Source organism: Manis pentadactyla, chromosome 8 (genome assembly GCF_030020395.1).
Source record: "Manis pentadactyla isolate mManPen7 chromosome 8, mManPen7.hap1, whole genome shotgun sequence".
NCBI lineage: Eukaryota > Metazoa > Chordata > Mammalia > Pholidota > Manidae > Manis > Manis pentadactyla.
The window spans coordinates 43313647-43340023 of record NC_080026.1 but is presented as its reverse complement, the minus strand read 5'-3'; the positions used below and the strand labels follow the sequence as shown (position 1 = coordinate 43340023).

At 41.8% G+C, this 26377-nt stretch overlaps 2 protein-coding genes across 10 annotated transcripts in view; one reads left to right on the top strand and one right to left on the bottom strand.

The window, feature by feature from the left end:
- Positions 1-4709: 4709 nt before the first annotated feature.
- On the bottom strand, positions 4710-9966 carry DBI (diazepam binding inhibitor, acyl-CoA binding protein). 2 transcript variants are annotated; one of them, XM_036886561.2, is made up of 4 exons: positions 9829-9966; positions 8639-8756; positions 6424-6486; positions 4710-5003 (listed from the first exon to the last, which is right to left on the bottom strand). In XM_036886561.2, the coding sequence occupies exons 1-4, from the start codon at positions 9835-9837 to the stop codon at positions 4930-4932; spliced, it is 264 nt and encodes an 87-aa protein (XP_036742456.1). In that variant the 5' UTR covers positions 9838-9966; the 3' UTR covers positions 4710-4929. The 2 variants fall into 2 exon arrangements, with proteins under 2 accessions (XP_036742456.1, XP_036742457.1); XM_036886562.2 differs by lacking the exon at positions 9829-9966 and adding an exon at positions 9673-9810.
- A 38-nt stretch (positions 9967-10004) lies between these two features.
- C8H2orf76 (chromosome 8 C2orf76 homolog) overlaps positions 10005-26377 on the top strand; it is a 108619-nt gene continuing 92246 nt past the window's right edge. For 6 of the 8 annotated variants that reach the window (XR_005025013.2, XR_008998837.1, XR_008998838.1 and 3 more), the window contains exon 1: positions 10005-10100. Coding sequence is in view for 3 of the 8 variants with exons in the window: in XM_057505693.1 (XP_057361676.1) it covers positions 10017-10100 (84 nt within the window). In the remaining 5 variants the exon portion in view is untranslated. Of the gene's footprint in view, positions 10101-22029; positions 22130-26377 lie in introns of all 8 variants that reach the window. The other 2 variants (XM_057505691.1, XM_057505690.1) reach the window with 2 other exon arrangements.

Here is a 26377-nt window from a genome sequence, read left to right as displayed (position 1 = left end):
CAATGTGAGTTTGACACTCCCCCTCATCAAGAAATGGGGTCTATGTTCTCTCTTCTTGAGTTTGGGTGTGTTTATGACAATAACAGAGGTTATGCTATGTGATTTGAGGGGCTAGGTGATACAGATTCTGCCTGGGTTTCTTGTAACACTCACTTTGGGAACACAGCCAGAAGACAGCTTGACCACCAGACACATGTGTAAGGAGGACTCCATTCTGCCATCATGTGGGTATAACCACATGAACCATCCTTAACAAGAGCCACCCCTCTGACCCCAGTCAAGCCCAGAACCATGAGAATGATAATGAAATTATTGTTATTTTAAGCCACTAATTTTTGAGGTGACTCATCACACAGAACCAGACAGTTTTTCTTCCAGTGTCCAAATAAAATATCAGGTGAAAGCTAGTCTGCTGAGTCATATGCCCACGTCTGTATACTCACTGTGGCCCAAGGAACAGAGTTCTTTGACCTAGGTTGCCTTCTGCACATTGTCCCTTTCCCCTTTTAATGGCACTCCAATTTTATTTGGGCTGACAATGTGCCCAGTCTCTTTTATAGGTAGGCATGACTATGTGGTTAAATTCTGGCCAATGAGATGTAAGCAGAGATATGTGTGGTTCTTTAGGGACAGATCCTGCATATTTTTCCTACAATCATGCATAGTTTTCTACTGCTACAATAAATTGCCACAGGTTGAGTATCTTAAAGCAAGACAAATAGATTCTCTTTTGGGAAGAAGTCTTCAGGTAAGCAGTCCAAAGATAATTCAAGGCTTCTTCAGAGTCATCAGGAAACAGGATCCTCTTATCTTTGTTTCTGTCCTTAAATTCTCCTCGTGGTTCAGTATGGCTCTTGAATCTCCCTCTCATGTCTGCCTGTGTGTCTTTTTTCTCCTTCTTCACTGCACGTGGAGTCTTCAGAAATTGAGGACTTAGTTGGAGAGGATGGCCTTTGCAGACCAAGGAGAATGTCCTTTGATCAAGGACACTAGTGGTGGAGCTATGTTTATGATCTAGAATTTTACAGCTCCTAAGCCTATTCTCTTTTCTCGATTATTGTTCTTAGTTTTTCTCCTTCTCCGTTTAACCGAATCTTATACCCATGTCCTTTGTCATGAGACTCTGTAGTGCCTCTTGATGGAGTAAGCAGAGTGAACATCCTGCCCTGTTGACTTTGAGCTTGCCCATGAAACTTGTTTTGATTAAGGAAATGTGAGTAGATATGACCCAGGCAGAGTCTTTGAATGTGTGTGCACATCTTGATTTGGTCTCTTGAACTTTGTGCAATCTTCCAGGAGAAAAAAATGCCCCAGATAGCTGCTAGTTTAAGAAGGAGGAGATATGTGGAACAGACCTGAACCCAAAGCTCAACCTGGAGTCAAACTCAGTTGACCTGAAGAAAGTCTATCAGGGTCATAGTTGAACTGCAGACCCATGAATGAGAAATACACACTCATTTTTATAAGGTAGAGTGTTGAGGATTATTTGTTACAGAACATTATGATAGCAAAAGAATGACTGATACACCCTCCAGGCTACTCAACTCAGAAGAAAGAGTTAACAATGCTATTTGTTACTTTTTCTGTTGAAGGGAATGAAAAGGGAATGTACTGGCTCACATTTCTGAAAAGCCCTGGGGTTGATCTGGCATCTTGTGTTCCTAATTCTAGAACCCAAATGACATTACAGAGCTCTGTGTTTCTTTCTACCCATCCCTTGTTCCTACTTCTTTTTAAATATTGACATTGTTCTTTGCTATGGAACTGGCTTCCTCTATGCTGCTGGGAAAGATGGCAGTAAGCAGCTCTGGCTTATGATGTCCCTACTAGAAATTCTGTAGGTGGGTGAACTTTCTACTGAGGCCTGGCCAGTCAAGATCCTCCATGCCCCTGGCTGTGAGATTGGATTAGAGATGGTCAGATAATGTCATCATTCTTACCTAGAATTTTCATGCTGGAATCAGGAAAAATGATCCCTCCTATAGCATAGGGTTTGGAATGGTCTAATTCCCCAGGAGTAGGGAGGCGGATTTATTCCTCAAAAGAAGGGATGCTGGTCCAAGCACACATGAGCATGAAAGAGATGCAAGTTGAGATTGAGAAAGAAAGAGTCTGGGCTACCTCAGTCAGAACATTTTGAATCTTAAAAACCTAAAAAGATTAATTCATTCTTTATTCATTCAAAGCTCTTTGGTTAAGAATAGCTATCACATATTCATTTTTGTGTGTGTTTATTAGGCATTTGTTCAATCCTCACTCACAGAGATTATCCTTATTTTATAGACAAAAATATGAGGCTTAGAGGACGTAAGAAACTACCTTGCTCAAGGTCACAAAGAATAGAAGTGGCCATGCTATGGTTTAAATTCAAATCTATCTGTGAAAATCGTGCTTTTCCATCCCAACATATCACCTCATGATCTGGCATTGTTCCTAGGGCCACAATTGGGCAAAACTGTATTAAGGGCTGAGGCAATCAGCCCTTCCCCTCCTACGTGAATGCTCCCCCTGCCCCTTTCTTTTGGCATATGCTGTACTGGACAAGATGTCCTGGTGCTGGTGGGTGATTTCTCAGTGTGGTCATCTCAGCAGCACTCTGAGCTCTATCTTACTCATGGTCTCCATCAAAACTGTGCTGACTCTCATACCTCTAAGGCCCGAACCCAATCGAGTATTCACAAGAGAGGCCCCTAGGTAAGTCTCCCCTTTGTACTTGATAAAAACCTTTAGGGTCTGCCTTCTAAAGAAGGGTTCCTGGTGGAACAGATCACTGGGCAATGGCAATAAAGCACAAAAACTGGGAACTTAAATTATAGAAATTTATTCTTCAACAATTCTGGGTGCTAAAAGTCCAGATTAAAGGTATCAGCAGGGTTGATTCCTTTTGGGGACTTTGAGAATTCCATGCCCTCTCTTTGCTTCTGGTATTGTCCACATTCTTCAGCATTTTCTTTGGCTTGTAGCTGCATAACGCCAATCTCTGCCCCCCATCTGCACATGTTTGTGTCTCTGTGTCTCAAATTTCCCTTTCCTCTCTCTTATAAGAACATCAGTTATTGGATTAGGGCTCACCTTAAATCCAAGCTGATCTTATTTTGAGATCCTTACCTTAATTACACCTGCAAAGATCCTATTTCCAAATAAGTTTCTGTCCACAGGTATGGTGTGTGGGTGGTTAGGACTTGGATATATCTTTTGGTGAGATACAGCTCAACCTACTAAACAGGATATTTTTGGGCCCCACAAGTCATATTCTTAGATGTTACCCTCCTCTCACTCCCCACCAAGTGCAGAGTCCTGTGTTATCTTTGGTATCTCACCAATTTTCCTGGAAAAACAGCTTTTTGGGTCTTTACAGCTATCTTTAATCTTTACAGCCACATAAAAAGGAAAATATTTGTGATCTGTAGACTTATGCTCATTTATTACTCAGCAAGAATACTTAACAAAAATCATAAAACAAAAGAAAAAGCTGTTGGTTGACCAATTTCTGGTCTTCCAAGGGTTGCGTTGTACCCAAGACAGGGAGGTGTTGCAAAGCAATGGGGTGGGGGAGGTTCTCTAGTTAAGGGAGTGAAGAGATGGCTTCCCAGGACACCTGTGAGGCACTGCAATTTGTGCTTTACAGCTCTTTCAGGGCAAGGAGGCTTTTGAGTGATCTTGAAACGCTAGGGTCTTGAAGGGGCTTTGCTTAGTTTTTTATCTGTTTTTGGATACCCCAAGTCCTTTCAAAAGAGAAGTGGTGTGCAATCATACAAATAAGCAAATAAAGGAAGAAACTTTCTGTTTTTCTCCTTGGGAGTTGCCGAGGGTAGAGGTGTTGTCTTGCCTAACGAAGCTCCAAAGCTCTGCCAAAGCCTGCCTCTGCTGGGTATTTCTCTAGGCTCATCCTCAACTCCAAACACCTGTACTTTAATTTTGAGCACCTTTAATCATCTGGCTTCTTAAACCACTCCCTCATAACTTCCCAGCCTGCCTTCTATCAAGCAAGCTTCTCTTTCCTCTCTTCTGGCTTCCGTTTCTACCTACACTGGGCACATGACCTTCTGCTCAACCCCACTTTATCGATGAAGAAACAGGTTTACAGAGGTGACATAACTTACCCATGTCTACACAACTCGGGCAGTGGCTAAGCCAAGGTCCCTGCATTGCAGTCCAGTGGCCTTTCCCCCAAGATGTCTGGTCCCTGATCTGCAGCACTGGTTGGTTCACAGGCACTGGTTCTTGGAACACTTTTGGTTTGGTGAGAACATCCTGGGGTACCCACCCCACACTTACTTGCATGGTTGACTCCCGAATTACTGGAGCACTGCCAAAGTGGGGAGCAGCACTTTGTGACCCCAGGTCAGGACTTGTCCAGACGGTGGGGAGGGAAGTATTGAAGGTGAGGATGCACACCAGGTAAGACCTCCAGGCTGCTAGCAAGTTCTATTTCTAGGCATCATGCAAAGCACTTTAACCATTTAATCAGCCCATTCATTATCCAGGAAGTGTGGCTCTAAGAAGATATGTGATCTAGCACCTACAGGACTGAAGTGCGATTCACAGGTAAGTCTGTCATCACAGCCAGGTGGGACTGCCTGACTCTGCCCCAGCAGAGTGTGGAGAATGGTAAGCCAAACACTTCTAGACAAAATCTTTAGTAAAAAGAAGTGATGAAGAGAGACTGGAAGAGAGTAAACTATTTAAAGAACCCAGGTTACCAAATGTTTAAGTAACAAATGCACTTTTAATTACCTACAGATAGAACTACTCAGCAAAGAGCAGTAGCTACTTCAGCCCCTAATGTGTTAGAGCTATATCCTGGACAGTCTTGAAGAACTGGGCTAACTGGTTATTTTCATTATTTCATTTCATCCATAGTATTAGAAAAACAAGGCATTATATCAGTTCAGATAAGTTGTGTGGCTGGCAGTTTAATCTAGTCCCTTATATTCCATATTTTTTCTTTAGGTCTTCTACTTTGTTGATGTAAGCTTTCATGGCATCTTCCTTGGCAGTTCCTGTGAGGAATCAACAGGATTATCTGTCAGAGAGGCAGCATGGTAGAAAAACAGCAGACTTCAGAGCCCCAGACAGCTTTTGTTTAATGCTCTGGGCTCAGTTTTTCACCTATGAAGTGGGGGTTCCACTACCTCTGCTTCCCAGACCTGGCCAGGATTTGACTTGAAGTGCTCCAGAGCCTGCCCATAGTGAATGCTCTAGGAAGCTTCATGTGTGTGCAGCTGTCCTGAGGCCCCTCCCTGGCCTCTGGCCATGTGAGTCCCCCAATGTCCATAGGAAGTGGTCACCTGAGCCTCAAGCAAAGGCTGGGCACCCCAGATAGGCAGGAAATCCTAACATGGGGAGCTGAGGTGACTTCTCCAGTTCTACTGACTTTCACCGTTGCCTCTGACCTGTCAAGTGTTTCTCTGTTGGGCTTTTATCTCCCAGAGCTGTTAAGTTGACTCTGAAAAAGCAAAGCCAGGCAACCTCTTCTCCCCAGAAGGAAGCTATGAGAAAAGTTTCAAGCAACTCTAGGAAAAAGCATCTGGTTCCTGGACGGGAATAAGGCAAATTTTTGCCTTCTTGCTGCAATACATAAGATATTGCCTCTATCCCTCAGAGACAATAACACCCAATTTCCTGGATTCCGTGGTGCAGGGGAGATACAAACTGGGAATCAGAGTGTGCTCTGTAGCACGGGAGAGTACACGGGCCTGAGGATGGTATGGAAATGCCCAGGGAAAACAGACAGGCATTCCTGTTTCAGTTACTTGCAAATCATAGGAGTGTATTGATTCTATTCTGGCCCTCTTTGAATTCAAGGGTTTCTCATTTTCAGGAAGACAGAGGGCTTATTCAGAAACTAGCCAGTGAGAGACAAAAGCTGGCAGGCATTCTACTGCCAACTTTTGGGTCTTGCTGCCACAGGTGGCATGTGATTAAGTTAGAGCCAGGATATTTCTTGGCGGCTGTTGCCTAGCATATAATAGCTCCATTCACTGTGCCAGCAGCTTGCCATGCATTTATTACCTCATTGCTTCCTTTTACTGGCCTTTCTGACCGGAAGGGACCTGAGGAGGGCTGCTTGGATGAGGGGGTCACTGCCTGGCCTGGCTGGGGAAAGGTGTGGGCAGGAAACCACCCCTTATTATGAATACATATAAAGCCCAAGCCAACCACATCACCTCCCAATCTGTTTTTCAGTGGCCTTGTCCCTAGTCCGTCCTCTCCGGAGATGGTGCTTGTGGAAAAGCCATAAAAGGGATTAGGAGAAAAAGTAGGTGACGTGAGTTTTTTTCTATTCTGGCACAGGTCAAGCTGGTTTCCAGTACATGCTCATCCACTTTGTCTTCTCTCCTCACCTCTTAATATGGTCCATCAGGAAGAGTATTTCATTACTGGGTTTCACAAACCAGGGAAAAGGATTAGAACAATTACCTTTCAGTGAGTTCCAGGCATCCCACTTGGCCTTGCCTCTGAGGTCCAACAGCCCAGGCCGCTCTTACACAAGGGAAGGAAAGACATCAGATCTGCTGCAATTCTAATGTACAACTTTATCAACTATTTTTTTGCCAGGAAAGGCACCTTTTATTACATCTATTTCTTCTAGGCTCTGTTATAGAGTTAAGTGGGTCTAGCACAGTGAGTTCTGCCTTTAGAAACCCAGATGCACAGAAATCTCAACTTAAAATCTAGAGAAAATAGGAGGAAAACTGTTTTCTTTTCCAAACAGTCCTTGCCTCACAAGTTAAGTAACTCCAAAATTTCTCCTTTTAAAAACTGTTTACATTAGAAAAATAGTAAGTACTACATCACTCACATGGCTTAATTTTAAATACTACAAAAGTGGATAGTATAAAGGGGGCTCTAGCCCTGTTTTAGCCACTCAATTTCTCTCCCTCATATATTACAGTTACCAGTTTTCTGGGTGTCCTTTTCTTTGAACTCTGTTTATACTCTTGCCCCATTTTTCTACTAAATTGTTAATCTGTTTCTTGTTGATTTGTGGGAGTTTTTCCCCTGAGGGCAAGGACTCTTCAAGGGCAAGGTATTCATAAAATACCAGGATTTTATGCTTACAGACCTGTCATCAGTTGCACTTGGGAAACACACTCACTACCTTCCTGTCGACCTGTTTCAATGCCAGGCTGAGAACAAAGCCCAGGGGAGCAACTGCAGCCCTCAGAACCTGGACCGCTGTGTCTCAGAACATCACATCTCTCCACGTGCTCTCAGGAAGCATTCCCAGGGATACCTGAGAGGAACTGCACCTGCAGAGTCGTCATCAGAGCCCTAAGGCAGCACACCCCAACAACTCTGTGTGTGATGATGGTAACGAACAATTGCACTGTCCAGCTCAGGGAACTCTTGCCACCTGGGACAACTGGGCACCTAAAATGTGGCTTGTGTGACTGAGAACTTTTGATTTTATTTTAACTACTTTCAGCTTAAATTTAAATAGCCACACATGACTAGTGGCTACCGTACTGGACAGTGTCATCCTAGAGTGAGATGATATACTTCCCTGATCAGGAGCTGACAGATTCCCAAGCCAGTCTACCTAGGCTCATGGGGAAGTGGGGTGGAGGCCAGTCTTAGTAAAATCTGTTTGGCAGAATTTCAGACAAGCATCTCAGACAAGCATCTTAGCCCCTCTGGTCTCCCCTACTTTATCTCTCCTTTTCTTCCCTGGTAGTATACATACAGTTTATCAACCAAGAATAAAACTCACCTTCACCACAAGACCTTTCTCAACCAAGCTCTCCCTGTGAACTTTGATTTCGCATTGCCCGTGATCCTTAATTCTGGGCACTATTTCCTGCATCCAGCTGGCTGGCAGCCAGTCTACCTGTTTTCACCCTTTGCTCCAATTGCTGTAGAATTGGGAGCCATGTTCACCCTCTTAAACAGGGGTGGGGTGACGTCCTTCTACGTTGTCATGGACATCACCTCTGAGACCCTGCAGAGACTGTACAATGCTGTTGCCTCAGTATACGCACCGAGTTTCAGGGATTTAGGGGCAGAATGAAAACTGTCCAAGGCAGGAAAGACAGTATTACAGAATATTAGTCCAAACCATGGCTTCAAAATCTGAACCAAGATTTTTTGACAGGGAACAAATGGTTTTATCAGGAGCTGTTGTCAGCAAAAATGCTTCTGACCTGCTCCAGGAAGCCAGCTGTTTCTTTGCTCCTGACATCAAGTTTGGCTCCACTGCTGAGTGCTGACTTTGATCCTGCCTTTCAGACATAGCAGTCTAGTTCAACAAGACTACTACTAAGCTGAGGGCATGGAGCAAGTCTCTTCCAAAGAGGATCTTTGCTTCCTCTCAAGTAGATGGGAAATGCTGGTGATAACCAGTAAAGTCTTTCCAATTTGAATTCAGGATTTGAATATTACTACCTGAGCCACCAAGAAACCAAAACAGTGCAGGGTGTGTGAACCCCATCCAGGAACATTATCTCTAGGGAGCCTCTACAAGCTTGAACTCCAGGAATGCCATGAGCCACCCCCACGTCCTGCCAGCAGAGTAGGGGGTAGGGCCTCAGGTGGTTTTGCAAGTGTGGTTCCCACAGTGTAAGAGTTCCAGCAACAGTCAAGGTTGCCGAACCTGCTTTGATGAGTAGGCCCTCCCAACCTCATCTCAGCCTACCTGTATTTATGTCACCCACAGTTGCTTGCTTGTAGTGGCCGTAGATGAACAGCATCTCATCATCTGCTGGTTTGGTCTTGAGGTTCTTAACATCCTCAGCAGCTTTGTCAAACTCAGCCTAAAAGCCAGGGAAAGGAGAGGCCTGAACTGACTCCACAATGGGGATGGAGGGGCTGAAAGGCAGCATTCCTCCTGCAGTGCAGGTGTGGAAGAGCAGTGTGTCTCCCCGCTATTTCCCCAACAGGGCAGCTAGAAAGACTCCGCAGAACAAGGAGGGGAAGCACATGGGCTCACTCATCTGGTGGAAAGCTATGTATTGGGTGCTCTCTCCACACCACATATCAGGTGGTGGTAATACAGAAGTGAAGGAGGCAGGCTAGAGCTGCCTGCAGTGGGCATATATTTCATGGGAAAAGCAGTGTGGTCAATCGCCAGGCCATCATCAGACCAGGCTGGGGGCCCAGCAAAGCCCTGATTTGTGCGAAGGGCTGGCACAGCTTGCTTGAAACAGCTGAGACTGGCACAGGCTTGAGTGCAGCAATGTCAGCGGCCAGAGTCTGATGGCCCCCAAACCCTGGGGCCGGGCCGTCCAGGGTCAAACTCTATTCCAGTGCCTCAACAAGAGAGAGGTGAGTTGAGCCAGAGGTCGGTCCACACAACTCAGTCTCAGAAGAGAATGCATATTGGAAGGTGGTTAAAGCTTCTGGGTCACCTCTCCCCAGGCCGTGACTCTCCCTTTCCTGCACTCCCAACACTAGGCCCTACTTCACTTGACCTCTAAGCTCTCAGCCACTGCCTCTCCGCTTCTCCACTCTGCAGGGTGCCCTACTTCTGGCCTGTCCTTCCGGATGGGGCGTCGGTCCCCTTGCGCCTTCAATCCATGTAACCCTCCACGTCCCATCTTTGAATAGGCATAGGGCCCTCGCCTCCGATCACTATTCCTACTTCCCCGTGATGTTCACCCCGTGGGTAACTTTCCAGCAGTTGCAGGGTGGGTAGCGGGGATGGGGGTCCCAAATGGAAAGTTCGCTCACAAGGGTCTTTCTTAACTGTCAGGGTCGGGCAGGAATCCAGGAGAAGCAGTGGAGCAGGGAGGGGAAAGACCCTGCGGGGTCCTGCCTGCCGGATAATCCCCGCATCGGGCTTCAGCCCCGCTGCACTTTCGCAGCCAAGCTGGGTACGCGTTATACCTGAGACATGCTGCTGGCGTTGCAAGGAATCCCACGAGGCCACTAAGGCAGCAAGGAGCAGGAAGAAGTACTACACGATAAGACCGGCTGCGCTTTCAGAGGCGCAGCCGCAGACCTCCCTAACTGAGAGTGGGCGAGCGACCAGCAGCCAATCAAGAACCGCTCTCCTCTGGGGGCGTGCCCAGACTATGGGGCGCGGCGAGCTTGGCCGGAGCCCGGGTGGGATTGCTCGCGCACGCGCAGCAAGGAGACGAAGGGGACGCCGGGAGCAGGTGGGCACCGCGGAAGTAGGGTGCACTTGGTCGTGAGGGCGGGTAGGGTTAGGTTGTCCGGCGTCACTCCCGGCCACTCTGGGAAAGGCTCGTGAGGCAAAGGAGGCGGGGGGTGGGGGGAAGCCAGAGCCAAAGAGGAGAGGCTTTTAAGTTTGTTTCCTTAAATCATGTGCGCGGCGTGAGGCCGGTAGTTGCACCTCTGGACAAGCATGTCTCAGGCCATATGGGGAGCGCGAATAGTCCCCGCTCCTCTCAGGGGTATAGGGGGGACCCTCTAGGGATGGTCTCTGGAGAACTGCGCGACGGCAGGAAGCTCGACCTGTCCCCAGAAAGGCGAAGCCAAGGCCTCTTTCCTTGACCTGCCTCTTGAGTTTTGGGGCACGCCCGTAGTTTTGGTTTGCAGTCTTGTATTGCGAATTTTTGTTAGTGGTGAAGTTCTTAATCTGGTGCATTAAAGGCAGGGACAGTGCCTTAATTGTTTTGGTTTATAAACTTGGCCTGGACCAGGTTTCTAGCAAACATTCGATAGTGAAGAACTCTTTCATGTTAATGTGCACTGTTCTAGATCTTGGGTATACAACAGTGAACAAAATAGATAGCTCTGCATTTCTGGAACTTAAATTGGGGATAAGAGTTATGCGATAAATGGAAGTTTGTTAGGGGATTGGGGAGTTGGAAATTTACAGTTTTATGTGGGGTGTGTGTGGAGGGTTAAGGGAAGACAACATTTGAGAAAGCCCCTCAAGGAGAGGATTCTAGGCAAAAAATGTGAGGGGAAGAGGATGGAGAGTTGAGGGGGTAGGCTGGCTAGGTGATGAAGAGCTTTGCTTTTATAGGGACTTTGGCGTTTATTCTGAGTGAGAAGGGAAGTGAAGAGTCTTGAACAGAGGATGATGGGGGGTGGGGAGCATTCTTTGCAAGGTAGTACAGAAGCTGATGTTTCCATGGGAGTAGAAAGGAGCAGCACAGGTGGATGGGAGATTTGAAGTGTGATGCCTGAAACACTGAAGGGAGAATTTTCTGACTGGATTACACAGAAGCTGAGTGAAGGTGGGAAATTGATGGAAAAAGTTCTCTAGAGATCTTTAAAAAAGATCACTCCTCTCCAATTCCTATTTTGTCACAAGAGGGCTGGACTACAAATCTCCACCTTCCCCACCTGTACAATTAACAGCTGTAGGTGTTTAAAAAGAAAGGACAGGTGGAAGCTTTCAGACATGATTTCCTAACTTAAGGTAGGTCAGGCTTTATAAAACCTTTGGGAACAAGTGGAGATGAAATAGCAGGGAGCAAATCTGGAGTCTTTGGTCTATAGATTCGTTTGATAAAGCAAAGTCAAACAAATGAACAGAAATCTTGGAGTTAAATTTGGGGAAATTACATTTGAATTGTAAGAAATTGTCTTGCCAATGGATTTTACCCCAGACAAGCTCACTAGGGATGCAATGAGACCAAAAAATGACAATGGAACCTTCTTGGGGTGAAAGGGTTTATTATCCAACGTTATTTCCACGGTGGCTGGTCAATTACTAGAATCCCAACCACTCAGAGCAAGTTTGCATGCAGCAAGCTGGTCTCAGCCTCTGGGCCTCTCTGCCCCCACAGCTGTCTCAGTCAATGTCCTCTGTGCTGCCACCACTCCAGCCTCAGCTCTCCTGCAGCCTTGCAGCCCTGCACCCGTGCAGCAGCCCAGAGTACCGGACAGAGGCTCTTTGTGTAGAGTCAGTAACAACGTATTGCCGACGTGTGTAGTGAGCAAGCCAACCAGGGCCAGGTGAGAATCCTGGCCATAGGAACCTTTATTTTCTCCACAGAAATGTAGGTTCCTTGGAGCTAGAGGGTATTATGCTCAGTGAAATAAGCCAGACAGAGAAAGATAAATACCAAGTGACTTCACTCATTTGTGGAGTATAAAAACAAAGCAAAACTGAAGGAACAAAATAACAGACTCTGAGAAGAGACTAATCGTTACTGTGGATAAAATGAAGGTTCCTGTGGCCAGGATTCTCACCTGGTTCTGGTTGGCTAGGTCACTACACATGTGTGGGCAATACGTTGTTATTGACTCGATATAAAGAGCTCCGTCAGTGCTCTGCGGGACACAGTAGCACGGCTGCAGGGCTGCACAACAGCAGAGCAGAGGCTGGAGTGGTGGCAGCGCCAAGCACAGGCCTATTGAATTGTTGCGCGGGTAGAGAGGCCCAGAGGCAGAGGTGGGCTTGCTGCATGCAGACTCGCTCTGAGTGAACGGGATTTTAGTGATTGTCCTGCCACTGTGGGAATAAAGTTGGGTATAACCCTTTCACCCCAAGAATGTTCTACTGTCATTTCTTTGGTCACATTGAATCCATAGTGAACTTGTCTGGGGCTGAAACCCATTTGCAAGACAGTAACTAAAGTGGAGGTGTTGAGGGTGGGTGGAGGGGAGGGAGAAGGGGATTAAGGGGCACTATAATTTTCAATCACAATATAGGCAGGTCACAGGGAAGGCAGTATAGCATGGAGAAGACAATGACTCTATAACATTTTACTATGCTGATGGACAGTGACTGCAATGGAGGATGGTGAGGACTTGATAATATGGGTGAATGTTGAAGCCACAGTGTTCATGTGAAACCTTCATAAGATTGTATATCAGTAATTCTTTAATATAAGAAAATGTAGGTTCTTCCAAACTGGCAATTTAGAGCTGTTTATTTTTTACCCTCTGAGGCCCAGATGAAGCCTGGATTCATTTGTGCTCCATCATTTGGTGTTTATAGCTTCCTTGATGGAAATTCAGATTATGCCTGTGTGGTCAAATTTGTAGTCAAATGAATCTTTCAGTCAGTAGGTTTTAACATTAGGTTATTATGTTTGGCACATTTGAAAAGATTAGGTACCTCTGATAATGTAATTTTCTTTATATTTCTCAAAGGTTGGTTGGTGTGATTGGGTTTTGACTGGAGTTAAACATTGTAGAAAGCGAGGCTAGGGTTTTAAATTAACTTGGAAGTCTCTAGTTAGTGGGGTTGATTGTCAGTTGCTTGTTTAGAACTCCATGGTGCTTTTATGCCCAGGTGAGTCTACAGAAGTTGCTTAAAGCAACTGCAGTATGGGACTGGTAAGGATTATGGGTTCCAGGGAGGAGGGTACTAAATGATCTTGATGAGGAGGAGAAAGAAATTTTTTCCTGGTTACAGGGCCACTATAAGCCAGTTTTCAAAGTAGCTGAAGGCATGCCCTTTGGCCTACTTCCTGCTTCCTTGCCTCACTTCTCAGTGACCTATTTTTGGTAGTCTCCACCTATGGGAATGCTGCCTTAAGCCCTTGTTTTGCCAATGGGTTCCAGTCCTGGACAAGTTCACTAGATTCAATGTGACCAAAGAAATGACAGTAGAACATTCTTGGGGTGAAAGGGTTATACCCAACTGTATTTCCATGGTGGCAGGTCAGTCACTAGAATCCTGACCACACAGAGTGAGTCTGCATGCAGCAAGCCCATCTCGGCCTCTTGGCCTCTGGGCTCTCTGCCCGTGCAGCCGTCTCAGTCTCTGTCCTCAACGCTGTCACCACTCCAGCCTCTGCTCTGCTGTCCTGCAGCCTTGCAGCCATGTCGCCCAGAGCACTGGGTGGAGCTCTCTATATAGAGTTAATCACAAGTATTGCCTGCACGTGTGTAGTGATCAAACTGACCAGGGCCAGGTGAGAATCCTAGCCACAGGAACCTTCACTTTATCCACAGCCCTCCACCTACCACCTCTACTGTAGGGAATTAGAACAGCATTTAACTTTAAAATAAAGAGATGGTAATAAGCCAGCATCTGGGATTTGATTTTTTAAAGTAAATTTTAGAATGTATTTGGGGGTCAGTTAATATATATGTATTCTATATGTGGATAAAGTGAAGGTTCCCATGGCCAGGATCCTCACCTGAACCTAAACTACCTGATGATGTAACTGGCTTGCTGCTAGGCTACTGCTTCCACACCCGTAGACAATAAGCTATTATTGACTGAGACCATATAAAGAGCTCTGCCCAGTGATCTGGGCAGAGGCAGAGACGAAGGAGGGTTACTTGCAGACTGTTGGATGCAGATGTAATTCTAGTGCTCGACCTATCACTGGGAAAACAAGCTGGGTAATAAGCCCTTTCACCCCAAGAACGTTCCATTATCATTCCTCGGTCTCACTGAATCCATAGTGATCTTGCCCTGGGCTGAAACCCATTGGCAGGGCACTATATTTCAACATATTGGAAAGGAAATTGATCTTCATATCTTGAGAAAGAGCAAATCAGCTCTGTTTATGTCCTTGCTAGCAACTATCACACTTGTAATTATTTCATTTACAGTTATTTTTATTTACTCTTCCATTGTCTGAGCCCCCTCCCCTACATAAGCCAGGGAGGAAAAGGTTGAGTACTCTAATTCCAATGTGGGTGAATGAGCGGAGTACTTTTCTTTCTGTGAAATGTATTTCTTCTGATTAACCATGAACTTGGAAACCAATAGGTTTATTAGAACTGAAACGATGGGCTTGAGTAAAATAGAGGAACTCTTGTGCAGGGACCATGTAGTAACCTCTGTACCATTCCCAGGATGGAAACGGAACACTTGAAATGTTAAGGGAGGATGGGGAGCCTGATGAGCCAGCTAGCCAGCCTAAGTGACCTCCTCACCTCATAAGAAGCTATTTCAGTATTGCAGCTTGCCTTCATATCCTTAGAATACCAGTTTTGATGACTCAACAGACCTCACTTGAAAAAATACCCCACAGGGTTAATTCTAGCTGAACTCACAGGTTGAGGACACCAAAAGAATAATAGTAACAAAATGTGTTTAGCCTGTTTTTCAGAGCCCAGTAAGAATTCAAGGAGCTGTGAGAAGTTGCAATTGTGCCTGGAACCAGCCTAAACCAGAAACAATTCCAGATGTCTTCAGTTCACCTTTCCTCATTACCATTTTAAAATCACCTCTGGAGATTGGGTTAGATGCCATTTTTAGAGAATGCAATGTATACAGTAGCATGTTAACTTTGTACAGCATTGCAAATGTGGGGAAAATGGAAGTCCTGTGGCCAGGATCCTCACCTGACCCTAAACTCCTTGATTATGTAACTGGCCTACCACTAGACTACTGTTCCCACACTTGTAGGCAATAAGCTATTATTGACTGAGTCACTATATAAAGAACTCTGCCAAGTGCTCTGGGTGACACGGTGGCATGGCTGCTGCACAGCTGCATGGCTGCAGAGCTGCAAGGTTGCAGGAGAGCAGAGGTTGGAGTGGTGGCTACACCAAGGACAGAGACTTAGATGGCTGCAGGGGTAGAGCAGCCCAGAGACCGAGACTGGCTTGCTGCATGCAGACTTGCTCTGAGTGGACAGGATTCTAGTGACTGACCTGCCACCGTGGAAATAAAGTTGGCTATAAACTTTTCACCCTAAGAACATTCCACTGTCATTTCTTTGGTCTCATTGAATGCATACTGACCTTGTCCAGGCCTGAGACCCATTGGCAAGACACTTTTGAATAAATTTTGCACACCCTCTGAGTTCAAGGAGACAGAGCTGAGGTTTGCCTCTTGTCTCCTTGCTGGCTGGCCTTGCTATAAACCTTTCTTTTGCAAAAGCTGGTGTGCCGTGTTTGGCTTGTGGTGCATTGTGCAGCAGACCCTTGTCTGGTAAAACACTTGCTGGGTCTCAGTGTAAAGCCAGAAGGGCAAGGTCTAGTGTTAACAAGTGAAAAGAGTTTTTTTTTGCCCAGTAGCTGTGAATAGTAGTTTAATATTAGGTTTCTTGGTATAAACTAAACCTCTAATTTCTAAAAGTAACTTGATCATTAAAAAATGGAATACAGTTACAGTAAAGCTTTACTAGAAGTAAGAGTTAGGTTATTCACAAATGATGAATTATATTCATTCAGTATCTGTTTTCCAGTTTCCTGGAATGTGACTCTGAAGGCATGGCTCCAGCAAAGCTGGGAGGAGACTGGTGTGTTTTAAAGGGAATGAGGCACTTAAGAAATGCTTGTAGGATAGGAGTGGGAAGAGATGGGCAGTGTTGGGGGCCTTTGTTTTGTGAAAGCTGGGAAAAGTAAGAGCTAAAGGGATGGAATAAGAATGAATAACAGCTTTTCTCTCCTTTCCCTCTTTTTTCTTTTTTTTGCCCTTTCATTCTCCTTTGTCCCTTTCCTTTTCTGATGTTGTAACTGGTGATAGGAGGCCTGGCAGCTGGAGGCTTTAGCCAACCCTTCCCCTTTGCCATTCTTTTCTTCTTTTGGGTGTTCATATTTGGAGGACTTGCAGCAAGCTGGGCTTGAGAGAAGAGTGAGTCATTGTGTGTGGTGTGTGTGATGTGTATGATTTCTCTCCTTTCCCCCATCCTGTTTCCACCCAGCCAACAGAACGGGGTGGGGATTTGGACTGAGGTTAGATGTGGAGACCAGGGCTTGGGAGCAGTGGTTCTGGTGGGGAAGTGTCCTGCACTGGCTAAGAGCAGGAAGGGAGGAAAACTTGCTTTAGAATTATTTAAACAGGTTGGTCATACACTGGTCAGGTGCTGCCTGTATTCTGTTTAGAAATACTTAGATTATGGGCAGGAGTAACAAAGTACCTTATGAAGATATCTTGAATGTAATTCTGTAGTTCTTGTTCATCTTCATTAGAAGTATAAACTCTCTACTCCATCTACATTGTCTTCATTTTTGCCTATTTCCCCAGCTCCTAGTTACACATGATAAACCCTTGGTAAATGCTTGGAACTAGGTTGTTAGAGATGAATTTTCTAGTGAATTCTTCTACTGCCTGTTAACAGGAAAATTAGAAATACTAAAATCTGATGACAAATGCTTTGGCTGATAATTCCTTTGGAGACAATGCTATTTTAAAAAACTTTGTTATTTTGACATAATGTCATTTGAAAAAACTTCTGGTTTTTGAGGTAATTGTAGACTTAACCTGTAGCTGTAAAATAACAGATCTCTTGCACCCTTCACCCATTTTCTTCCCATAGTAACACTGTGAAAAACTGTAATACATACTACAATCAGTATGTTGGCATTGATATATTCAAGATACCATTTTCATCATCAAGGATCCCTCATATTACCCTGTGATACACAAACCACTTCCCTACTGCACCTACCCTTCCTTAGCTTCTGGCAATCAGAAATGTTCTCTCTTTCTATAATTTTGTCTTTGAAAAAATGATATGTAAGTGAAATCATGTAGTTGGCAACTTTGGGACTGGCTTTTTCATTCAGCATAATTCTCTAGTGATTCCTCCAGATTGTTGCATGTACCAATATTTTTTTGTAATTGAAGTATAATTGACATACACTATCCTATTAGTTTCAGGTGTACATCCTAGTGACTCGATGTTTTTATACTTTGCAAAGTGATCCCCACAATGTGTAGTAACCATCTGTCACCATAGAAAGTTACCACAGTGCTATTGACTACAGTATGCTGTACATTACATTGCTGTAACTTATTTATTTTTTAACTGGAAGTTTGTATCTTCTAATCTCCTTCACCTATTTCATATGTTTCCCCAGTCCTTCCCACTCATATAACCAACAGTTTTTCTCCCTATATCAATGAGTCTGTTTTTGTTTTGTTTTGTTTTTTATATTCCTTATATAAGTGAAGTCATATGGTACTTGTCTTTCTTTGTCTGACTTTATTTAGTGTAATGCCTGCTAGGTCCATCCATGTTATCACAAATGACAAGATTTCATTCATTTCTTTTTTTTTTTCTTACAGGTGAGTAATATTCCATTGTGAATATTTACCACATCTTCTTTATCCATTCATCTATCAATGGACAATTAGATTGCTTCCATATCTTGGCTATTATGAATAATGCTGCAGTGAACATGGGGGTGCACATATCTCTTTGAATTGATGATTTGTTTTCTTTGGTTAACTACCTAAAAGTGGAATTGCTGGTTTATAGGATAGGAGCCTCCATACATTTTTGTAGTGGTTGCATCAATTTACATTCCCACCAACTGTGTATGAGGGTTTTCCTTTTCTCCACTTCCTTGCCAACACTTGTTATTTCTTGTCTTTTTGATAATAGTCAGTCTTAGAGGTATGAGGTTTTGATTTGCATTTCTTTGATAATTAATAGGTTGAGCATCTGTATGTCTTCGGAAAAATGTCTGTTCAAGTTGTCATTAAACCTATTTAATCAGGTTGGTTTTTTTTTTGATATTAAATTGTGTTAATTTCTTTATATTAACTCCTTGTAGGATGTATGATTTGCAGATATCTTCTCCCATTCATTAAGTTGTCTGTTTTGTTTCTTTTTGTTTTGCTGTGCAAAAGCTTTTTCGTTTGACATATCCCCTTTGTTTTCTCTTTTCTTGTCCTTGCCTGAGGAGACTGGTCCAAAAAAAAATATTGAATATTGCTAAGACTGATTGCTTTGGGTAGTATGGACATTGTAATAATATTAATTTTTCCAGTCCATGAGCATGGTGTAGCTTTCCATTTATTTGTGTTGGTTTCAGTTTCTTTCATCAGTGTCTTATAGTTTTCAGAGTACAAGTCTTTCACCACCTTTTGTTCAGTTTATTCCTAAGTATTTTATTGTTGTTGATGCAATTGTAAATGAGATTGTTTTCTTAACTTCTCTTTCTGAAATCTTATTATTAATGTTATAGAAATGCAAGCAGTTTCTGTATGTTAATTTTGTATCCTTCAACTTCACTGAATTAATTGAATAGTTTTTTGGTGGAATCCTTAGGTTTTTCTGTATGTAGTATCATGTTATCTGCAAATAGTGACAGTTTTACTTCCTTCTTTCCAATTTTGATGTCTTTTCTTTCCTCGTTACTGTGGCTAGGACTTCCAATATTATGTTGGATAAAAGTGGGGAGAGTGACATCCTTGTCTTTTTCCTGATCTTAGAGGAAAAGCTCTCAGCTTTTCACCATTGAGTATGATGTAAGCAGTGGTTTTGTCACATATGGCCTTTATTATGTAGAGATGCATTCCCCCATACCCACTTTATTGAGAGTTTTATCATAAATGGATGTTGAATTTTGTCAAATGCTTTTTCTGCATTTGATTGATTGAGATGATAATAAGATTTTGATCATAAGAATTTGATCTTGTTCTTATGGTGTATCACATTGATTTGTGCTTGTTGAACCATCTCTGCATTCTTGGAATAAATCCCACTTGGTCCTGGGGTTATAATTCCTTTTAATGTATTGTTGAATTCAGTTCACTAATATTTTGTTGAGGATGTTTGCATCTGTGTTTATCAGGAACATTGACTTGTAATTTTCTTTTTTTGTGGTGCCCTTGGTTTGGTATCAAGGTAATGCTGGCCTTGGAAAATGAGTGTAGAAGCGTTTCTTCCTCTTCAATATTTTTGGGATAATTTGAGTGGATAGGTACTAACTCATTTTTAAATGTTTGTAAAATTCGCCTACAGAGTGATGATTCAGTCCTGGACTTTTTAAAATTGGAAAATACTGATTCAGTTTCATTACTAGTAATCCGTCAGTTCAGATTTTCTATTTTTTTTCCTGATTCTGTTTTGGGAGACTTATGTTTCTAGGATCTTATCCATTTCTTCTAGGTTGTCCAATTTGTTGGCATATGATTGTTCATAGTAAAAGACTCTTATAATGCTTTGTATTTGGTGTTGGTTGTAACATCTCTTTCATTTATGATTTTATTTATTTAGGCCTTTTTTTTTTGATGAGTCTGTCTAAAGGTTTATCAGTTTTGTTTATCTTTTCAAAGAACCAGCTCTTAAGTTTAATTGATCTTTTCTACCGTTTTTCTTTTCTTTTCCTTTTTTTAGAGTCTATTTCATTTATTTCCACTCTGATCTTTATTATTTCTTTCCTTCTGCTAACTTTGGGCTTTGTTTGTTCTTCTTCCAATTCCTTTAGATGTAAATTTAGATTGTTTATTTGGGATTTTTCTTGTTTCTTGAGGTAAGCCTGTATCACTATGAACTTCCCTCTTATACCTGCTTTGCTTCATCCCATGGTGGATTTTGGAAAGTTGTGTTTCCAATTTTACTTGACTCAAGGTATTTTTTTATTTTTTCATTGAGTCATTCATTTTTTTTTAGTCTACACATGTTTGTGTTTTTTCTGTGATTGATTTCTAGTGTCATACCTTTGTGGTTGGAAAAGGTGCTTGATATGATTTCACTCTTATTTTATTTATTGAATTTATTAAGACTTGTTTTGTGGCCTAATGTGATCTATCCTGGAGAATGTTTCATGTGCACTAGAAAAAACTGTGTTCTGCAGTTTTTCGATTAAATGTTCTGTATGAACTTGTTAAGGCACTCTGGTCTAATTTGTCATTTAAGACCATTTTCCTTATTGATTTTCTGTCTGGATAATCTGTCCATTGATGTGAGATATTAAAGTCCTCTACTATTATTGTAATACTGTCAGTTTCTCCTTTTATTTCTGTTAATATTTGTTTTACACAGTTAGATGCTCCTCTGTTGCATGCATAAATATTTATGATTGTTGTATCCTCTCCTTGGATTGACCCCTTTATCATTATCTTATGCCTTTGTCTTTTGTTACAGTCTTTGTTTCAATGTCTGTTTTTTCTGTTATGAATATTATTATCCAGCTTTCTTTTCATTTGCATTTGCATGGAAAAATCCCTTCAGTTTCAGTCTGTGTATGTCTTTAGATCTGAAGTGAGTCTCTTATAGGCAGCACGTAGGTGGGTCTTATTTTTTGACCCATTTAGCTACCCTGTGTCTTTTGATTGCTGCATTTAGTCCATTTACATTTAGTATAATATCAATAAATATGTACTTTTAGTGCCATTTTGTTAATAGTATTTTGGTTGTTTTGTTGTTCTTCTCTGTTCTTTTTCCCTTGGCCTCTTCCCTTGTGGTTCAATGGTTTTCTTTAGTGTTATTGGTGAGTTCCTTTCTTTGTTTGTCTATTATATGTGTTTGGTTTGTTGTTACCATAAAATTAATGTGAATTTTAACATGATAGTCATTTAAGTTTGAATGTATTCTAAAAGTTTGTTCCTTTTTATTGTTGAGTAATATTCCATGATATGGATGAACCCCTTTGTTTAATTATTCACCTGTTGAAGGATAGATATATGTATTGTTTCCACTTTTTGGCTATTACCAGCAAAGCTACTGCTAGTCACTCATTTATAGATTCTTGTGTCTTCATTTTTTTCTAGGACAAATGCCCAGGAGTGCAGTTCTGAACCATATGGTCATTCCATGTTTAGTTTTTTAAGAAACTGTCATTGTGACTTTACCATTTTATATTCCTATGAGCAGTGAAAGAGAGATCCAGTTTCTCCATGTTATTGCCAGTATTTGGTGTTATTACTATTTTTTATTTTAGGTATTCTGACAGATGGGTAGTGGTATCTCATTGTGGTTTTAATTTGAATACCCTAATAGCTAATGGCCCTGAACATGTTTTTATGTGCTTATTTGCTATCTGCATATTTCTTCTGTGAAATGTCTTATGTCTTTTGCTCATGTTTTAATTAGATTTTTTAATGTTTTGAGACTTCTTTTTATGTTCTAGATATTAGTCCTTTGTTGGATATGTGGTTTGCAAATATTTTCAGTTTTTATTTTGTCTTTTTGTCTTTTTAACAGAGTCTCTCACAGAGCATACATTTTTAATTATGGTGAACTCCAGTTTATCAGTTTTTCCTTATGTGTACTGGACTTTTGGTGTCAAGTCTAATAACTCTTTGCCTACTCCTATATCCTATTGTCTATTTTTTTTGTAAAAGTTTTATAGGTTTGTGTTTTACAGTCAACATAATCCATTTTGAGTTGATATATGCATTGTATTTTTAATTGTATCTACTGCTCATTGTTAGTATATACAGTTGGTTTTTGGATACTTATCTCATATCCTGTGACTTTGTTCAACTCACTTATTCTAGAAAAATTGTTATTTTTGTAGATTTCTATCGCGTTCGCTCCTTGTGGCGGTGACGACAGCGATACGTACACAGACCTGGTTCACTTCAGTTCTTTATTGTTGCTCGGAAGGTCGGGAGAAGGTGAGTGAGAAGAAGCAACAGCCGGAGGGAGCGAGTGAGAGGAAGAATGAGAGGAGAGAGAGAGAGAGAGAGAGAGTCCTTCTCTTTCCTGCTTATGCCTTATATAAAGGAAGCTGGCCTATGGTGATCAAGATCATGCGTGACCTTTAAGCTGATTGGTAGCATGCCTTCTGCATGAGTTGAGCACGAGGGCGGAGGCATGGGGCAAGCCTATAGGAGCAACTTCCTTATGCTAATGCCACCAAACCAGGAAGGGTGGCGCCCAGGAAGCGGGCGCCATCTTAGGGCGTTGGTCAGCTACAGTGGAAGGGCGGTATTCAGCCATAGTGGGACTCAGCCTCGGCCGTAGGCCGGCCCCTACAGATTTCTTGGGATTTCCTGTGTAATCATGTTATCTGCAAACATGTGCAATTTGTTCTGATCTTTGTATGTACCTTTTATTTCCTTTTCTTGTTTTACTGCACTGGCTAGAACTTCCAGTACTATGTTGAAAAAGAGTGATGTGAGTGGGTAAGCTTGCTTTCTTCCTGATCTTAAGAGGAAGGCAGTTTTTCACAAGTATGTTAGGTGTAGGTTTTTTTGGTAGATGCCCTTTATCAAGTTGCAGTTTCCCTCTGTTCCTGTTTTTCTGAGAGTTCTTATCATGAATGTTGTTGAAATTTGTCATATGCTTTTCTGCATCGATTGATATTAATATATGATTTTTCTTCTTTAGCCTGTTAACTTGGTAAATTACATTGATTGCTTTTTGAATATTGAACTAGCCTTGCTTCCTTGGAAGAAACCCCACTTGGTCATAGTGGACAATTCTTTGTATATGTTGCTGAATTACATTTGCTAATGTTTTAAAGATGTTTATGTCTATACTTGTAAGGGATATTAGACTGTAGTGTTTTTTTCTTTTCATAAAGTCTTTGTCTGGTTTGTTATTGTGAAAGTGCTAGCTTCATAAAATGAATTAGGGAAATATTCCCTCGTTTTTTGGAAGATATTGTATAGAACTGATGTCAATTCTTTAAATGTTTTATGGAATTCTTCAATGAAAACAACCTGGAGATTTCTTTTTTGGGAGTTTTTAAATTATGAATTCAATTTCCTTCATAGTTGTAGGGCCATTCAAATTATTTATTTCATATTGGGTAAGTGGTTGTACTTTGTGTTTTTCAAGAAATTCATCCATTTTATATGTGGAATTTACATACATATATACAGTCATAGTATTTCCTTATTCTCATGATATGTACAGAATCTGTGATGATATCCTCTGTTTCATTCCTGATATGGGTTAATTACATCTTCTCTTTTTTTTCTTTGCCAGGCTTGCTTGCATAAGATTTGTCAGATTTTTTTTTTGACATTTCCAAAGAGCCAGCTCCTTTTAAATTTATTTTCTCTCTATTGTCTATCTGTTTCCAATTTTATTAATATCTGCTCTTTATTATTTCTTTCCTTCTGCTTGGGTTTGTGTTTGTTTTGCTCTTCTTTTTCTACGTGCTTGAGACGGGAACTTAGATGATTGATTTGAGACTTTTTATTTTATGTAGTGTATGCATTTAGTGCTATATATTTACCTCTTACTCCTGCTTTAATTGCGTCCCACAGATTTTGTTATGTTGTATTTTCATTCAGTTTAATGTATTTTTTTAAATTTAAAGGTTTTATTTATCTATTTTTTAATTTTGGTATTATTAATGTACAATTACATGAGCAACATTATGGCTACTAGACTCCCTCCATTATCAAAGTTTAATGTATTTTTCTATTTCCTTTGGGACTTCCTCTTTGACCCAGGGATTATATAATAGTCTCTTGCCTAGTTTCCAAGTATTTAGAGGTTTTCCTGATATCTTTCTGATTTTGATTTCCAATTTGATTACACTGAGGTCAGAGAATACACTCTGTATGATTTCACTTCTTTGTCATATTTTCTTATGTTTTTCTTAAGGGCCATGATATGGTTTTACTGGTATTTGTTTTGGGAGCGTTTGAAAAGAATGTACATTCTGCTGTTATCAGTGGGATGTCCTATACATGTCCATTGAATCCTGTTTATTGATGGTATTGTTGAATTTTTCTATGTCCCTGCTGCATTTCTGTCTAGTTAAATTGCTGAGAAAGACATGTTGAGCTCTCCAACTATATTGTAGATTTGTCTATTTTTCCTTTCAGCTCTTTTAGCTTTTGCTTTACATATTTAACAGCTTTATTGTTTTCATACACAGAATTGCTCTATCTTGTTGGTGGATTGACCCTGTTGGTCCAAGTTTTTCTTTTACCATTTTCTTCTGTTTATAGACATCTCTTAGCCATTCTTATATGGCAGATGTGCTACTAACAAATTCTCTCAGTTTTCCTTCCTCTGAGAATGCCTTAATTTCCCATCCTTTTTGAAAAATGTTTTCACTAGGCCTAAGATTCTGGGTTGATCTTTTCTTTCAGCACTTAAAAAATATTGTGCCACTCCCTTTGGCTCCCATGATTTATGATGAAAACTTCACTGTCATTTGAATGTTTTCTTCCCTGTAAGTAATGTTTTTCCTCTCTCTGGCTCTTTTCAAGATGTTTTCTTTGTCTTTAGTGCAACAGTTTGATTGTGATGTGTTTTATAATAGATTTCTTTAGGTCTGTCCTGTTTACAGTTCACATAACTTCTTGAGTCTGTAGAGTTATATATATATATATATTTACCACAATTGGGAAGTTTTTAGCCATTACTTTTTTAGCCCTATCCTTTTACCCTTTCTTTTTTGAATTCTGATGACAGGAGTATTACAGGTTCTAAGGCTCTGTTCACTTACTTATTTTTAAGTCTGTTTTCTCTATTGTTCAGATTGGGTAATTTCTGTTGTTTTATTTTCCAGTTCATGGAATTTTTCCTTTGTTCCCTCCATTCTGCAACTGAGCCAATTCATTCAGTTTTTAAAATTTCAGTTATTGTGTTTTTCAGTTCTGAAATTTTCATTTGGTTCTTTATAACTTCCATTTCTCTTATGAGACCTTTTACTTTTTCATTTGCTTCAAGAATATTTATAATTGCTTATTGAAACATTTTTATGATGTCTGATTAAAAATCTTTGTCATATTATTCTAACTTCTGTCATCTTGGTGTTGGCATTAGTTGATTATCTTTTTTCATTCAGGTTGAGATCTTCCTGGTTCTTGGTATGCTGAGTGATTTTCAGTCGAATCTTGGATATTTTGGGTGTTGTTTGAGATTTTGGATCTTATTTAAATCTCCTGTTTTAGTGACTGTCTCTGACAGCACTCTGACAGGAAAGGGGTTGGCACTGGCATATTACTAACAGGTAGGGTTAGAAATTCTGATTCCTGATTTGGTCCATGTTGACTGACACCTGAGGTGGGGGTGGGAGTTCTGACTCCCCATCAGGCCTCCACAGGATCCCTCCCTCTTTAGAAGGGGTAGGGGTGCCTCATTACTGCTCCCCAAAGTGTCTTCCATGGACATTGGGGTGGAGATGGGGGTGGCCTCATTATAGATGAGTGGTGAGAGTCCTGACTTCCCACCAGACCTCTCCTGATACCGCCTGTTATGACTTTGTTAAATTAACATTTGTTAAGCAGAGCACAGGATGCTGTATGATGAGCTCAATAAAAGATCATAAGAGAAATTGAAATAGAGAAGTTTATTATTCACAGGTCCTGGAGGCTGTACATGCCACTCCTTGAGGGCACTCCGTGGTGCTCCATGGGGAGGTCAAGGCAGAGTGCAGACAGAGAGCAGTGGGATCTGGGGCACATGCCTTTATAGAGTCTGTGGGTGCCATACTTTGAGGTTCCCAGGCTAATGCTGGAATGGTTAATTCAAACCAAAAGCACAGGTTTTGGTAAGCCTCTTGGGGGTCTTATCTAAGGGGCACGCAAGGGGAAGGTACTGGGGGGACAGGGAAGACTTGATCAGTAGAACTACTGGGGAAGCCATATCAGGAACTTAATCTGCTTATTACCCTTCAGGCTGTTACCTAGGGCATGTGCTTTCATGAGCACTAGTGTCAGTTTAAGTTCCCTGTAGGCCACTCAGGAATGCCCAGGAAGCACCAATACTAATAGCTTGGTGGAGCAGAAGCGGCCTTACCTAACTGTGTTTGGCAGTAGAAGTCTGAGCTCCTCAGGTGGTCTCCACTGCCACTGGGATGTGGGAGTCAGGTTCAGTATTCCCTAGCTCCCTACTCTGCTTTCTCTAACATCACCATGGTGGTGGTGGGTGGGGGAGCTCCTCATTGAAGCCTG

Coding starts and splice junctions, on each gene's coding strand:
- DBI (XM_036886561.2), bottom strand. Junction 6,487..8,638: donor TGTGGGTGACATAAATACAG/GTAGGCTGAGAT, acceptor CCCTTGTGTAAG/AGCGGCCTGGGCTGTTGGAC. Junction 5,004..6,423: donor TGCCTGGAACTCACTGAAAG/GTAATTGTTCTA, acceptor GATTCCTCACAG/GAACTGCCAAGGAAGATGCC.